This window comes from Mirounga angustirostris, unplaced genomic scaffold, assembly GCF_029215605.1.
Source record: "Mirounga angustirostris isolate CCGP_5_RB_7025 unplaced genomic scaffold, mMirAng1.0.hap1 SCAF_7, whole genome shotgun sequence".
Taxonomy (NCBI): Eukaryota; Metazoa; Chordata; class Mammalia; order Carnivora; family Phocidae; genus Mirounga; species Mirounga angustirostris.
Window position 1 is genome coordinate 113,632,956 of NW_026991715.1, and position 15,013 is coordinate 113,647,968.

At 47.0% G+C, this 15,013-nt stretch overlaps 1 protein-coding gene across 1 annotated transcript in view; it reads left to right on the forward strand.

Annotated features, from left to right (window-relative positions):
• Positions 1-15,013, forward strand: part of SH3TC2 (SH3 domain and tetratricopeptide repeats 2) — a 50,865-nt gene that overhangs the window by 22,100 nt on the left and 13,752 nt on the right. The window contains exons 8-12 of the mRNA XM_045903294.3: positions 1,018-1,213; positions 8,244-8,377; positions 10,863-10,904; positions 11,029-12,726; positions 12,832-13,012. Coding sequence (XP_045759250.1) covers positions 1,018-1,213; positions 8,244-8,377; positions 10,863-10,904; positions 11,029-12,726; positions 12,832-13,012 — 2,251 coding nt within the window. The remainder of the gene's footprint in view (positions 1-1,017; positions 1,214-8,243; positions 8,378-10,862; positions 10,905-11,028; positions 12,727-12,831; positions 13,013-15,013) is intronic.

The following is a 15,013-nucleotide window of genomic DNA, read 5'->3' on the forward strand; positions in this document are numbered from 1 at the left end:
TCTTGAGGACACAATCAATAGAAACTTGATCGAAAACGTCAGGGGGAAAAAGCAAGCCAGTAGCTGTAGCAGAGAAGCTAAAGCAAACATGGAAACCAAGACACATAAAAGCCGCTCTCTCTAGCAAAGCAGCATTAGTGGAAAGAAGGGTTAACCAGCAGTTGGTTAACCGAGCTCCTTGGACAAATCACAGACCTTCTCTGTACTTCCACCTTTTAACCTATAAAAAGGGGAGTCTATTGGTTGCTCTACCTTACCTTAGGACTCTTGGAAAGATCTGAGAAAACAGGCTTACATGGACTTTGTAAACTGGACAGCACAGAGCTCATAAATATGTCATTACTAGATTTTAGCTGGGTGACTCATCAAGCTGAGCAATGACCATAGTCAGAAGGGGAGTCTTCCAAATCCCTCTGAGGCCGGAGAAGTTTTCTGTTTACCAGTAATGGGAGGCTAACATTTTCTGAAGGTTGATTAGGTACGAGGCATGGTGCACTTAATCTCTTTGACTTTTCCTAATATCTATGAGACAAGTATTCTTACTATTCCCATTTTACAGTTGGGGAGACTGAGGGTCATAGCCAAAGGATCTGGAAGGAAATGGAGAGATCCCACAATGTTTCTCACCCGGGTCTGTGGATTTGTGCTAACCATGATGAAGTATTTACATGATAATGGCAAATCAGACACAGTAAGGCAATATAGTAAGCTTTCCAGTTTTCCATGAGTGAACTTTATTCAGTTTTAGGTATTCTGAGATGATCTTTCCTCCATTTGTTAAAACATCCTTTCTTTTGTAAAGTGATGGTGAAAGTGGATGGTAGTTCCTTTCTTTGAATGTCCTAGTTTGGCAAAATTAAAAGTCAGTTACCCTGTGTCATTCCTGCCAATTTCTTTTTTGGGGGGGGATGATGTTATTGGTCCTCGCAATTCTAAATTCTGGGGACCCTTCATTTCGTATTACACCAAGAGCAGTTTCTACCTTATTTGGTTGACGTGGATGTTATTTCTCCACAGGTCGAGGAAAATGTAAGGCCTGGAAGGAATATGAGAGAGAAGAAAAGGATGAGCTGAATTTTCACCGGGGAGAAAGCATCGAGATCATCGGCTTTGTCATACCTGGGCTTCAGTGGTTCATTGGGAAGTCAACGCGCTCAGGAGAAGTGGGCTTTGTTCCCACCAGGAGCATAGATCCTGAGTCGTATTCCCCAATGTGAGTATGGCAGAAGGGCCCTCTGGGATGTCCTGGAGTGGGCCACCTTCCCCATCTCTCTGGGGTAGGCATCCTGCATGGGGATAGGAAACAGGATGAACCCTGGGCCCAGAAAGTACCAGAGGGAACACAGAGTTGGCTGCTAGCACAGAGACACTGGGAAAATGTGGCCCCACGATTGTCCAAGGCCCTGCACACGCAGACTAGAATGTCTACCCTTGTGCAAAAGAGCCACCGAGGAGAGTGGATCACGGTCAGAAGCTCCCTTTAAGCCCTGCCCTTTGTAGGCGGAAGAGACAGAAGGTCATTTTTTCCCTACACAGAAATGTGGGAACTCAAGTAACTCTAAAGGAGGAAGAGCGATCGCCGAGCCCCTAGAAGATTATGAAGTGAACGGGAGTTTATAAGCAGGAAAATGATGTCAGGAGAACTTTCATGAAATAGGCAATATTTGAGTTCAACTTTGTAGGATGCAAGATATTTCAACAGATGGAAATGGGGAAAAGCGATCACAGGTAGGAAAGTGAGGGGCTGTGTGAGGAATAACTAGTGTTGGTTCAGAGGCAGGTTACCAGGAAGGCATTGGTGCGGCAAAGGTCAGTGGGACCGTGAAGTGGCAGAGAATGCCAACTCAGCCACTGAGTATCTCTGAGCAAGAGTGACGAATGATGAGACTGGAACCCTGGCTTTAAGTGAGGCATGCAAGGACAGGGGAGAACCTGGAGGCAGGAGACCAGTGAGAAGACCAAGGCTGACACTTGGGAAGGGGTGGGGGAATGGGGAGAAGAGGACACAGCTGAGGACCAATCAACAGGAATTTAGAGATTCCAGGAGCTTCACAAATATGGATGCCCATGTTCTGCCTCCAGAGGTTCTATCTCATTGGTGTGGGTGGGGCCTGGCGGCCATGGTTAAGAAAGCTCCCCAGGTGGGGCTAATGGGCAGCCAAGGTGGGAACCACTGCTCAAAGCACCCCCTCATTTACCGCAGGGGCAAGTGAGGATCCCAGGAGTGAAAGGGCTGAACCCAAGGCCTTGGATCTGGAACTCCAGAATCCTGACGTTAAATCTAGGGTTCTTTTTCCGCCATACAGTTCTGCAGCTGATGTCTGGTAAGAGGGGGAAAGAATAAAGAGACAGAGATTTGGTGAGGAAGAGCAATTTACAGAGCAGAGGAAGAAAGAATGTAGCAAAGGAGATAAAGGAACAAAGGAGCTGCATGAGAGGAAGGAAAGGAGTTGGGTGGGGGGACAGTTAACACTGTTGCAGACTGCAGAGAGGTAAAGCAGGGCTGCCTGCTGAAAGGCCTTTGGGATTGGCCACTGGGAGATCACTGGTCAGTGAGAGGTCAGTGGCAATTGGGAGGTACCTGGTCATCAGGAGGCAGAGTAGATTAGTAATCAGACTTCCAGAGTCAGACTGCCTGAAAGGCATTTACGGCCATGGAAGCACGTTGTGTGTCTCCATTAGCTGACCAGCTTAACGATTTTGGGCATGTTAACTGGTCTCTCTATGCCTCAGGTTTCTCATCTGTAAAATGCATACGGTATTAGTATTTGCCCATAGGATTGTCAGGAGTTGACATGAGCTAACACATGTAAAGCACTCAGAATGGTGTCTGGCACCATGTGTGTGTGTATGATCAATTTGCATTAACTCTTCCTATGGCTGTTCCTGCCGTGGGTGGTAATCTTTGAGAGGCAGTTTTAATTGGACATCGGGTGCAGGTGTCAGATTTCATAAACTATATTCGGACTTCTGTACCTCATACCGTGTCCCAAATCTCAACAACTTATACCGCTAAATTAATTTGATTATCATATTTTAGCCGGCTTAGTTGTAGGGGATACACTCTCGCCATGAAGAACACCACCCCTTGTATTGAAGTGGGGGCATGAGAACTTCTCCTTATTTCTACAGTGTCTTCTGTGGGACCCCATCACCAGAGACTGCACATTGCATAGGGAAGGGGAGAGTGAGCCAGGAGACGGGGAGAGGTGGAAGAAGGAGGGGAGAGAGGAACTGGCTCATTGCCTCCACCCAGCACTCTCTAGATCACGGACCTCCCCAAATACAGCAATGAGAGAAAAAGCCCACAAGCCACCTGGCCACAAGCATAGCCAGGGTGTGGAGTCCTGGGAATCATCCTGTGTGCTATGCAGGCGGTCTGGCCACTGGGTGTCACTCTTAGTCCGTGTTCACTTGGTATAAGGATTCTGAAGAAGGTCCTGCATTTGCTGGTCTCCATCCTCTTCCCACAGGCTCCTTCCATGTGCTAGTTAGTATATTTCTCCTTAAAGTGTATTCATTGATTGATTGATTCATTCACTAATCATTCATTCATTTACTCATCCATCCATCCATCCATCCATCCATCCATCCATCCATCCATCCATCCATCCATCTATCCATCCATCCATCTGTATTTATTTAACCAAATCGGCAGTATATTGAGAGTGAAATTTCTCAGAAGTTGTTTTGTGAGTCAGATTTAGTCTGTGCCTCTGACACATGGGAAAGGGATCCCGTTTTTCCACGGCAGCAAAGTTGTGGGTTTCCTTTTATTTACAGCTCATATTTCAACACCAGCTAAAACTTGGGGCAGGCATTCTGTCTGATAGACATGGTATTTGTTTTGGCCAGAGTGCCTTTAGAGATTTAAGAGTTGCTGATGGTGACAGAATGCCACACCTTTCCTTTCCTTGGGTTTTATGCTTTTAAAAAGTATTTGATATGTGTGTATTTGTGTGTGTGTTGAGGGGAAAAATGTCTTTAGATATAACTGAAGACCCCCATTACTCCTTCCTTCTTTGATCCTGTGATCCTGATTCTTACCCCAGGGGCAGACTCTAGTTGAAGCTGATATGTATCTTCCCAGTCATCATTCTGATTGATACATTTTAGAAATGGGTATTTGTGAAAAAACACACAAGAGTTTTACGTATTTAAAAATGTATATACATTTTTTTTTTCTGTAACTGGCCCCTTTTTTTCAGTTGATATGGTAAATTTAGGATTTATTCACATTGTGTTAGATATGGTTCATTTTAGTAAAGTGTTATTTAAAGGAAATTTATATATTTAAATGTGTAAATTAAAAAATAAGCAAGGTTGAAAAATTAATGCACTCAATACCAGGAAAAAGAACACCGGAGATAAGCCAGCATTTCATAGTATTAGAAATTTGAAAAATTCTGTTTCCTATATCCCTTTTTTTATTCTTCATGTTGTTTATCTCTGTCCTCTTGATAATTCCATTTCTTGTGGCATCTATTTTTGCTGATAAGAAGTTTGCTGTTAGTCTCATAGACATTTCTTTGCAGGTAGGCAGCTTTTTTTCTCATTTTTTTTAAAGTTTTTCTTACTGATGATATATCTAGATGTGATATATTCTGTTACATATTTATTTCAAGGTGTCCACTGTGTATCTTTTAGTAGTTATTTTAGTGGAGATCTGTGAGTTTTAACTACTCTCAGTCTTTACTCCTTGTTTGTCTTAAATGTACTTAAAAGATACTTGTGAATGATAATTTAGCTAAGTGTAGAATAACCTTCAAAGTGGAGGGGAAAATAACTATTAGTATAAAATTTCAAATCTGTTTTGCCAGAATTTTGTCCATTTCATTAATCCTTAGAGAAAAACAATTTTTCTTATGTTGACCATCTTTATTGTTTCATTGTTTTCTATTTCACTAATTTCATATTTATCTTTATTATTTTCTTCTACTTTGTTTTTATTTTGTTGAGTTATGCCCTTATCCTTTCTGTTTAACTCTTTCATCCTGTAAATTGAACTATCAAGTGATAGATTATTGAACCCCAAAAGAAGGATCAGGAGAAATAGAAAACACAAAGAGAAGGATAAGCCTAAAGAAATGGAAGTCATGTTGAAAATGATATTATTTTTATTTATTTTGCTTAGGATGTGGTGTACTTCTTCAGTTTGAAGACTCATGTCTTTCTTCAGTTCTGGAAAATTCTCAGTCATTCTCCCTTTGAATATTTGCCTCTCTCTCATTCTTTTTAGTCTCTCTTCTGGAATTCCTAATAGAGGTATGTTGGACTTGCCATTCTAGCTTCAGTCTTGCCTAATCAGTTCTTTTATATTTTTCATCTTTTTGTCCCTCTAGGTGCATTCTGGGTGATTTCCTCCAAACAGTCTGAGTTTCACTAATTCTCCCCTCTGCTGCGACTCAACCTGCTGCTGAACTCACTCATGTAGTTCTAAGTGTCCATGCCTTTATCTTCATTTCTAGAATTTCTATTTTGCTATTTTCCACATATACTTATTTTTGCTCACCAGGTTCCATATTTTCCCTGTGGCTTCTAGTTAGTCTTTCATGTCATCATTTTAACCATGATTATTATAAGTTAATCTTTAGATTGTTGTTATTTCTAGTTCTTGTAGTGTTGATTTACCTATTTGTGCACCTGCTGGTATTCATTGTCAGTGGTTGCCTTTCTTGTGTTTGTAGTTTTGGTTATGTGAACGAATTTTCAACATTTTACTTTTTCTTATTTAAATTTTTGAAGAAGATTTATTTATTGAGAGAGAGAGTGTGCGTATGTGCAAGTGTGTGTGTGCACGTGTGAGGAGGGGCAGAGGGAGAGAAACTCAAGCAGATTCCCCACTGGGCGTGAGCCTGATTCAGGGCTCAATTCCATGACCCATGAGATCATGACCTACCCGAAATCATGAGTTGGATGCTTAACCGACTGAGCCACCTGGCTGCCCCGAATTTTCAACAAAGACGCCCTGCCCTAACTTTCAAAGACAGTATTTGCATGAAGCCTCGACTGAAGAAAACATCCCAGTAGAGCAGTTCTGGCCTTTGTTTTCCCTGGAAATTTAGGAACTTAGTGGTCCAGGGCTGGTTTTCTAATGTAAAGTTCTTTGATTGTACTTATACTGTACAGTGTAATTTAGAGCTCACACCTTCTAATGGTGTAAGTCCAGGTGTTTGATTTTTTTTTTCCGGGGACGCAGACAGATAGAAAATGTGTCGTTGGTAGGTGAGTTTTCGATCTCCTCTTCACAGAAGCTGCAGTTCTTGCTGACGTCAGGCTGTAGGGAGCTCAGTTCAGCTTCCCTGCTTCACATAGACCCAAAGTCCCATGTCCTGTCCCTGGGTGGCATTACAGGGTGAGCCCCAGCTCTGAGGGCCAGGGTCCCAGCTGAGAACAGCAACCCCCCCCCAGCCATCTGCTGTTGTTTATCAACTCGGCTTTGGTTTCTCCTTTTGTTTCTGGCTCTCAGGCGTTTCCCTTTCTTTCTTTCAAGTCAAAGAATGTATTAAAATATTTATCCTTGTCACATTTTATCTAGGATTTGTCTGTCTTTGTGGCTCCTGTGGAGCATCTCAGCCTGCCATATTTCTAGAAGTCTTACCATTCTAACCCCATTTCCATGCTAGGAACACCCTATTGTAATTTGTCAAGCTTCTTGGATTCTTTCTAAATACCTGGGACTCAGGACAATAGCAGATCAGCTGTGAGGAAATGGGCTACAGAGGTGGAAGATCAGTTTCTGTCTCAGCTTTACCACTTGCTGGCTGTGTCATTCTGAGCATGTCACTAAATGAAATAGTAAATTCAGGAATGCTTTGTACAGTTTAAGCGTTCTCCGGAAATTTGAAATCATATAATGATTTTATATAATCATATGATGACTATAATGATTTCTTCTCTCAGATGAGCTTAGTTGTAGATTTCAACTAGATGCTCTTTTGAGGATGGCTGGTGCTGAGAGAATCTGGAAGTCAGGCCAGAGACATGTGGGCTCAATAACTGTCCTGGAAAGAGTCCTGGGCCAGATGTCAGGACATAGCTCTTGTGCTGGTCTGTCACTAATTAGTGGTGTGACCTTGAGTAGTTCATATTAGTTCCTGGTTTCCTCATCACTGGCTTTACCTGAGTTATGAGGACAAAATGTAGGTGGCAGACCATGGGACTCCCATCCCCGCCCCCCCCCTTAATTCTGCTTGAACTAGAGAAGCTTTTTTTTTTTTTTTAACCACTTCCTGGTTACCAACTTTATTTTTCTGTGCCTCAGTTTCATTCTCTGTAAAAAGGAGTAAGAATAGTACCTGCCTCATTGGGTAATTGTGTAGATTAAGGAGATAAGGGTGTCTGATTCATAACACATTCCCCCACCCCAAGTATTAGCTGTTATAACCTCTTGGGCTTCCAAATTATTTTTGTTAAAAGATTGGTTTCTGAGGTTACTCTCCACCCCCCAACTTTATTTAGACCTGAAAGAGAGAGATCTTAAAAATTGTTCAGGTAGATTTTGGATTGAATGTTTTCTGAGGCACTTCTAGTTTTCACATTCTTTGATTATATGACAAATTGATAGTAAGCAAATTAGTTTTAACAATGAGTTTATACAGTACAGTGAGTATAAGGATCTCTATTATTTGCAGTCATTTCTTCCAGCCCCTGACTTCCTTCTGCCCACTTCCCCTCCCCTCTCTGAATGCCACATAATGCTCTTGTTCTGTGCCGTGGAATCAGATGTCAATAGTTGTGAAGGTTTCTTCTGACCATAGTCAAACTCTTTTCATTGCTTCTCTAGATTGTGTCACCTGTCCCTCCTGTTTTCTTGAAATAACCCGACAAAGAAACATCTTTTCATGGTCCCTTTTCAAACCTTAACCTTTGGGGCAGCCAATTTGTATTTCTCTATTAAAAATGGGCACCAGGTGGTCTCAAAGAAAGGGTAGGGGTCAAGTTAGGAGGGGCTTTGTTTTTCTCGGGAGATAGAGTTTTAACAGGAGGGGTGTTTTCATCCCCACTGTGACCCGTTCAGCAGCCATGTAGCTCGTTTCTTCATGAACGGGTGCTCAGAGCTCTTCCCCCTGGGCAGCAGAGATAAATAGATTGTACAACAGTGGGATGAGGAGTCTGGTTGCGGCTGCGGCAAGCACGTCGGAGGCTTCTCTCTGTCCTTCACTGTGTCCTGGGATGGAGAGAGAACCGTTGTGTCTGGAGCCTTGCACTGATCTGCGTCCATGTCTTTTGTCTCAATGCAGGAACAAGAGCTCCGCCTTTTTCAGTGATGAGGAAAGATGCTCTCTGTGGGTCCTGGGAAGTGACAGGAAAGCTGAGTGTGCCAGCTTCCTCCACACGCTTGCTCATACTGACATAGCATCTGTCTACCGGCTTAGTGAGTGTTTGCTCCTCGGACCCCTTTGAAAGCTCAGCTCGGCGATAGCATGAGGGGCCCAGCCCTACTGAGCCTTCCATTCAAATCTTGGAGAAGAAAAACTCCTGACTTGTGGCTGAGGTCGCTTCTTTTAGGGCTGAAGGAGGTCTAGGTCCCCGATGATAAAGGCAGGACCATAGAATATTACAGCTTCTAAGAGGTGATTTCTCCTCCCATTTTACAGCTTGGGAAACTGAGGCCCTGGTGAATTAGTGCCTTCCCCATTTTCTAGTCAGGACATTCCCTACTCCACCACACTGCCCCCAACACAAACTGACGCTGGACTGCCCCGGCAGCGGCGGGGCGGGGGGCGCAGTGTTGGCTTTGGGTGGGAGAGGGGCCTCTGTGCTGCCAGTTCTCATCAGTGTCTGAATGACGGAGCGAATGAATGCCACGCCTTTCTCCTACTTTGGAAGCACCCACTGCTCTGTGTCAGGAAGTACATTCACCTTGTGGTAGTGGTTTGAGGAAGGATTCGTGTTTCCCCCATCTCTTCAGCGATGGTGGTATTGTGTCCACCCCTGTGTGGCCAGATTGGATGGGGCACACTTCATGGGCACAGAAGAGAGATTCTGCAGAAGGAGCCTTCAGGCCTGCTCCCCGGAGCAGAGGTGGGCATCAGAGTCTCTCACCATGCACAAGAGGCATTTGAGAGGAGCACCTGGCCACGAACTTTCTTGCCACAAACAGACCACACCACCCACCAGGGTGAACCAGGAAGCTGAAGCTATGGGCACCACCTGGTGGGGGGACCTGAGGTCTGAAAATCCAGGACGACTTCAGGTGTGCCTTGGACAGGGGTGGGCCACAGGCTTGGATCTAAGGGGTCCGCTCACCGTGGATCCAATGGTAGGGAGAGATCTAGGAGCAGGTCCCAGGCAGCCCACTGCCTCCTATGTAAAGCCCAGGAGTGCAGCTCTGCTGGATGCAGGCCAGAGCCTCATGATGATGCAGGCATTACCCAACACCACGGCGGCCAGCAGAGGGGCATCCTATTGGTAAATTCCAGCTTCCCCAAGGCCTCTGACATGGGGAAGCAGTCCCCTCTGTGATTCTTCTTCCCAGAGGGAGCATCGTTTTGTAACTCATGCACCATTTGCATTCTCGGCGGCCCTGGCCAGGAGTGAGGATGGCATGTGCTCCCAATGTCAGCGAGGGCCAGGGCACAAGGGCAGCTCCCTAGCTCTGCCACGTTAGGCGTGGGGCCTTCTGCCATTGCAGGTTACAGATCTCATGTAGCTACAGCGACTCTCACAGAGAGTCGTAGGCAGCGGCTTGACTTGGTGTGGGGCCCGCTGTCCTCAATGTCCACCAGAGAGCCCAGGGTGAGGGCACAGGCAGTTGGTGCCTCTTTGCTGGGAGGAGGTAGAATCTTATTTCCAGCAGCCCCTGTCCTGGGGGGCAGTGAATCTGGCCTTCACCTCCACAGTTACACTTTACCTCCACAGTTAGACCCAAGAGGGTTCCGTTCTTTGCTGCCAAACCCAAGGTGTCTTCTTGGTTCTCACCTAGCCTTCTTCCACTTTTGTGACGTTAGGTGGCTGTCCCAGAGGTACCTTGGTCTCCGTGTCTCTTCTTTTCTCTCGGACTGTGCCTTTCCAGTCCCCTTTGCTCCCTCCTACCTGCTGGGAAATGCTGACGTTTCTTTGGCTCCTTCACAAACTTCCCTTCCCCAGCTGCTTTGCCTTCTTGTCTGAATGCTTCTCCTAGGACTTGGACCCATTCCTTGTGACCCGCTGGGGGTCCTAAATCTGTATTTGCAAGTCTCAACTTTTTTTCTTTGGCTACAGATCTACTTCCTTCTCAGCCTAGAGCTCCTGTGAGTATGTACGTCAGATGCAGAATGTCTGAAGCTCTGCTCCAGACTGTTCCTTCTTCCACCTCATCCCATGAAGTCACTTCAGGGAACAAAACTAAGACCTCAGATGCCTCTTCACTCTCTTTTCTTCATTAGTCACCTTTGGTCACCTAGTCCTATGGCACATTGTACAGTTAAGTCAATGACAGTTGAGAGGATGGATGTTGTGTGAATGGGGGAAGGAAGAAGGAAGGATGTACACATGGAAATGGGAGGTGATGCCACATGTTTTGTTCATGGCTCTGCTGTCATCTAGCTGGGGGATTTGGTCCTTTAGATTCCGTCATCCTCTCCATAACCACACCTCCTGGAAAAGGACTTGTGTTTCTAGCTTCTCTGCTTTTCTTTTTGGCTCTGGGTCTTAGTTCTACCTCAGTTCCCAACTCTAAAGTGAGTGGCTTAACCAAGATACTCTGCAGGTCCCTGCAGCTCTTAAACTGATGATGAAGGAGAGAATTCTACCCAGGTTCTCAGAGGAGTTTAAACACAAAGTGTCCTCAGGGACCACGGGTCTGGGGTGCACCTGCAGGCATAGGCTTGGTGGCCCATTCTGACCTAACACCGGGTCTGTCCTTCCTCTCTATCCAGGTGGGTTTGAATCCATCCAGAATCTTCCAAACGATCTAAGTGGTGAGTAGAGATCATGCTGAACCTGACCTCCAGTCCTTCAGAATAGCATCCTGTCCTCTTGCCAGGAGCTGGCCACCACAGTGGCAGGTGCTCATGGTCGCTCAACTCTGCCTGTCCCTTACAGTGTCCCAGCCTGAAGGCTTCAAGGAGGCCCGGCCTGGCAGAGCCTGGGAGGAGCATCAGGCCGTGGGCTCCAGACAGTCCAGCAGCTCTGAGGACTCCAGCCTGGAGGAGGAGCTCCTCTCAGCAGCCTCGGACAGCTATCACTTGCCAGAGCCCGATGATCTCGACGACCCGGAACTGCTCGTGGACCTGAACGCTAGTCAGGAAGAGGAGGAGGCTGAGAACTTCACCCCCATATTGGCTTTTCTGGATCACGAGGGTTACGCTGACCACTTTAAGGGCCTCTATGATTTCTCCTTCTCTTTCCTCACGTCTTCCTTTTACAGCTTCTCTGAGGAGGACGAACTTGTGGCCTACCTGGAGGCCTCAAGGAAGTGGGCTAAGTGGAGCCACAGGACCTGGGCCCACGCCCGGCTCTGCTTCCTCCTGGGCCGGCTGAGTGTCAGGAAGGTCAAACTCTCCCAGGCCAGGGTCTACTTTGAGGAGGCTATGTACATCCTTGATGGGACATTTAAAGATCTATCCTTGGTGGCTGCTCTGTATATCAATCTGGCCGCCATCTATCTGAGGCAGAGGCTAAGGCATAAAGGCTCGGCTCTGCTGGAAAAAGCAGGGGCCCTGCTGGCCTGCCTGCCGGACCGTGAGTCTAGTACCAAGAACGAGCTCGACGTGGTGGCCTACATACTACGCCAGGGCATTGTAGCAGGCAGTTGTCCCTTGGAGGCCAGGGCCTGCTTCCTGGCCATCCGACTGCTCCTAAGCCTAGGCCGGCATGAGGAGGTCCTGCCCTTCGCTGAGCGCCTGCAGCTCCTCTCTGGACACCCTCCTGACTTGGAAGTTACAGCAACCATCTTGAGTTTTCTGTATGATAAGAAATATCTCCCACACCTCGCAGTGGCCTCTGTCCAGGAACGTGGTACCCAGAGTGGCCAAGGGATGTCCTTTCCAATTTGGCAGGTCTACCTGGTTCTCCAGAACACCACCAAACTCCTTAGAGTTCCCTCTTCAAGCTGGGGTGAAGTTTCTGCTCTGGCCTGCCCAGCACTCAGCCACGCACTGGCTGCCTGTGAGGAGCAGGCCAGTCGGAGCACCCAGAGGGCCCTGTGTCTCATCCTGTCCAAAGTGTACCTCCAACACAGGTGTCCCGATGGTGCCATTCACTACCTGAGCCAGGCCTTGGTGCTAGGGCAGCTGCTGAGTGAGCAGGAAGCCTTTGAGTCTTCCCTCTGCCTGGCGTGGGCATATCTCTTAGCCAGCCAGGCCAAGAAGGCTTTGGACATCCTCGAGCCACTCCTATACTCCCAGAAGGAGACAGAGAGTATCACCCGAAAGGGGGTGGTCCATAACCTCCTGGGACTTGCACTTCAAGGTGAAGGCCGGCTGAACAGGGCAGCCAAGAGCTATCTCCGGGCCTTGAACAGAGCTCAGGAAATGGGGAATGTGCGTAACCAGGCGGTGACTTTGGCCAATCTTGGCCACCTGACCCTTATGTCCTGGGCTCAGCAGCCAGCCAAGGACTATCTCCTGCAGGCCATCCGACTCTATTCTGAACTCCATACCAGCATGGAGACAGACATGGAATTAGTACAGGTCCTTCTCTGGTTGGCCCAAGTCCTGGTGCATGGGTGCCAGCCAGCCAGTGGCCGCCTTTGTTATGAAATGGCATTGCTGTTTGGCTTAAGGCATCGACACCTAAAGAGTGAGTATGTCTTGCGCTACTGGAAGCTTTAGAGAAAAGTGTGAGAGCACATTTGCCCTCGTCCTATCTCAAGCGATCTCATTCATGTCCCCGCTTTATGTTCAGGTCAGCTTCAGGTCACCAAATCCCTCTGCCATTTCTACAGCTCTGTATCCCCAGACCCCAAGGCATGCATCACCTACCACGAGCACTGGCTGACCCTGGCTCAGCAACTCAGGGACCGAGAGATGGAGGGGAGGCTGCTGGAGTCCCTCGGGCAGCTCTATCGGAACCTGAACACGGCCAGGTGAGTCGGGGCTTGGGGACGGGTCTAGAAACAGCTTATCTTCCTTCAAGAGAAACAGCGTTCTTTTCCTCCGGAAGTAAAGTTCCCAGGCTCATGGTGTGTTTATGGCATCATGGAAAAGAGCGTGGGACCTACAGCCACCACAGTGTCCTCTCTCACTTATTAGCTGCGTGACTTTGAGCAAGCTACTTAATTTCACCCTACCTCAGCTTCCTCATCGAAGACAATAATGGTAGCATCTACACTATAGTATTCATGTGGGGAATAAATGAGTCGACACCCATGGAACTCTTGGAACAGTGCCCGATCCGTGGAGGGGGCTCGGTGATGTTGGCTGGGTTGCAGTTACTCCCTTATGTCTGTAATAAGCATCACGTGATCCTGGCTGCGGGTAGCTAATTCAGAGAGGTGGCAGTTATACCCAGGCTGGCCCCCTTAGGAGGCCTTGGTTACCTGAGGACAGGGCGGGGGTCGGGGGGGTGGGGGGGTATTAGAGAAATGGCACAAAGTGAATCGATCCACTGGCAGGCAGGTAAAATTTCATCGTAAGGAAGTTTGATTTGGAACCTTCCCTTTAAAATGAAACTGGAAATGACAGAACTGAGTTTATTTCCACAGTTTAATGAAGAGACTTAGGTGAGAATTGCAGCCTTGCGTTAAGTCATAGGATCAACCGCTAAAGAAGTGTTGACTTTTAGCTTAATTGTGTCGACAGAATTGCATAAGAGCACCATGAAATATCCTTTATGTTGTGATCGACTTTTCAGCCCTCTCTTCTAAAGGCTCCTTTTTGCAAAAATACACCAAAATGCAACTGTTTTACCCCAAAGCTTCTTTTAACCTCTTGATCTTTAAATGATTCCCGCGTGAAGTATCCCCCCATGTCCTGCTGCCTTTCTCTTCTCTCATCTCCTTGCTGGGTGGAATCTGCTTACCCCTCATTCAGTTCTGCTTCTCTACGGGCCTTTAACTGATTCCATTACATTCTGCATGGTTTGCAAGATGTCCGATTACATTTTGCAACAGATTAGCATCATGGCATTGTATTCATAATTATGAATGACATCTAAAATAGAGCCGGGATCATTGCTATAGTTGAGCAGAGAGTGGTAGTTGAGGAGAAGCTAATTGAATGACAAGTGTTGCTTTTCTTTTTTTTTTTTTTAAAGATTTTTTATTTATTTTTTGACAGAGAGAGACACAGCGAGAGAGGGAACACAAGCAGGGGGAGTGGGAGAGGGAGAAGCACGCTTCCTGCTGAGCAGGGAGCCCGATGCGGGGCTCGATGCGGGGCTCGATGCGGGGCTCGATCCCAGGACTCCGGAATCATGACCTGAGCCAAAGGCAGACGCTTAATGACTGAGCCACCCAGGCACCCCCAAGTGTTGCTTTTCTAGGCAACCTGGCAACCTTGGGCCCCCTGACAACCAGATCACTAATAATCAGATAACAAATTCTCTCTCTCTCTCTCTCTGTCCCCCTTACTCTGTCTCCCTCTCCCTCACCCTTTCCCTCTCTTGGAAGAATCAGGGGTCCTCCAGACCTCCCACTATCTCTGCCTTCCATTCTAGGAAGGGAGTTTCAGATCCTTGCAGCGTGGGAGGGGACAGGACTTGTGGCCCCAGAGCGACACTGCTTTCATTCTAGGACAGCCTTCGAATGTCCTTTTATGGGGTAGTGGGTTTTTGGCGGTCCTTATTCCATCGTTCTGGAAGTTGATCCAGATGGGGATCTTTTAACCCTAATCTTCTATAAGTCTAATCTCTGAGATTCTGTCTTGCATAACTGGGGGAGGACTTAAACCTCCCCTGCTCCTGCTATACCACCAATGTGAGTGATACGAGGAAGTCGATCGAGAAGTGCCTCAGGTGTCAGAGGAAACCATGCAAACATAAGGGCATTGTCCCTTTGCAGAATGCTTGGTTCAACAAGGAGAATGTGCTATAATGCCACATTTATTTAGCATGTATAAATCACCTCCTCCTACAGAGTGCCCGACAG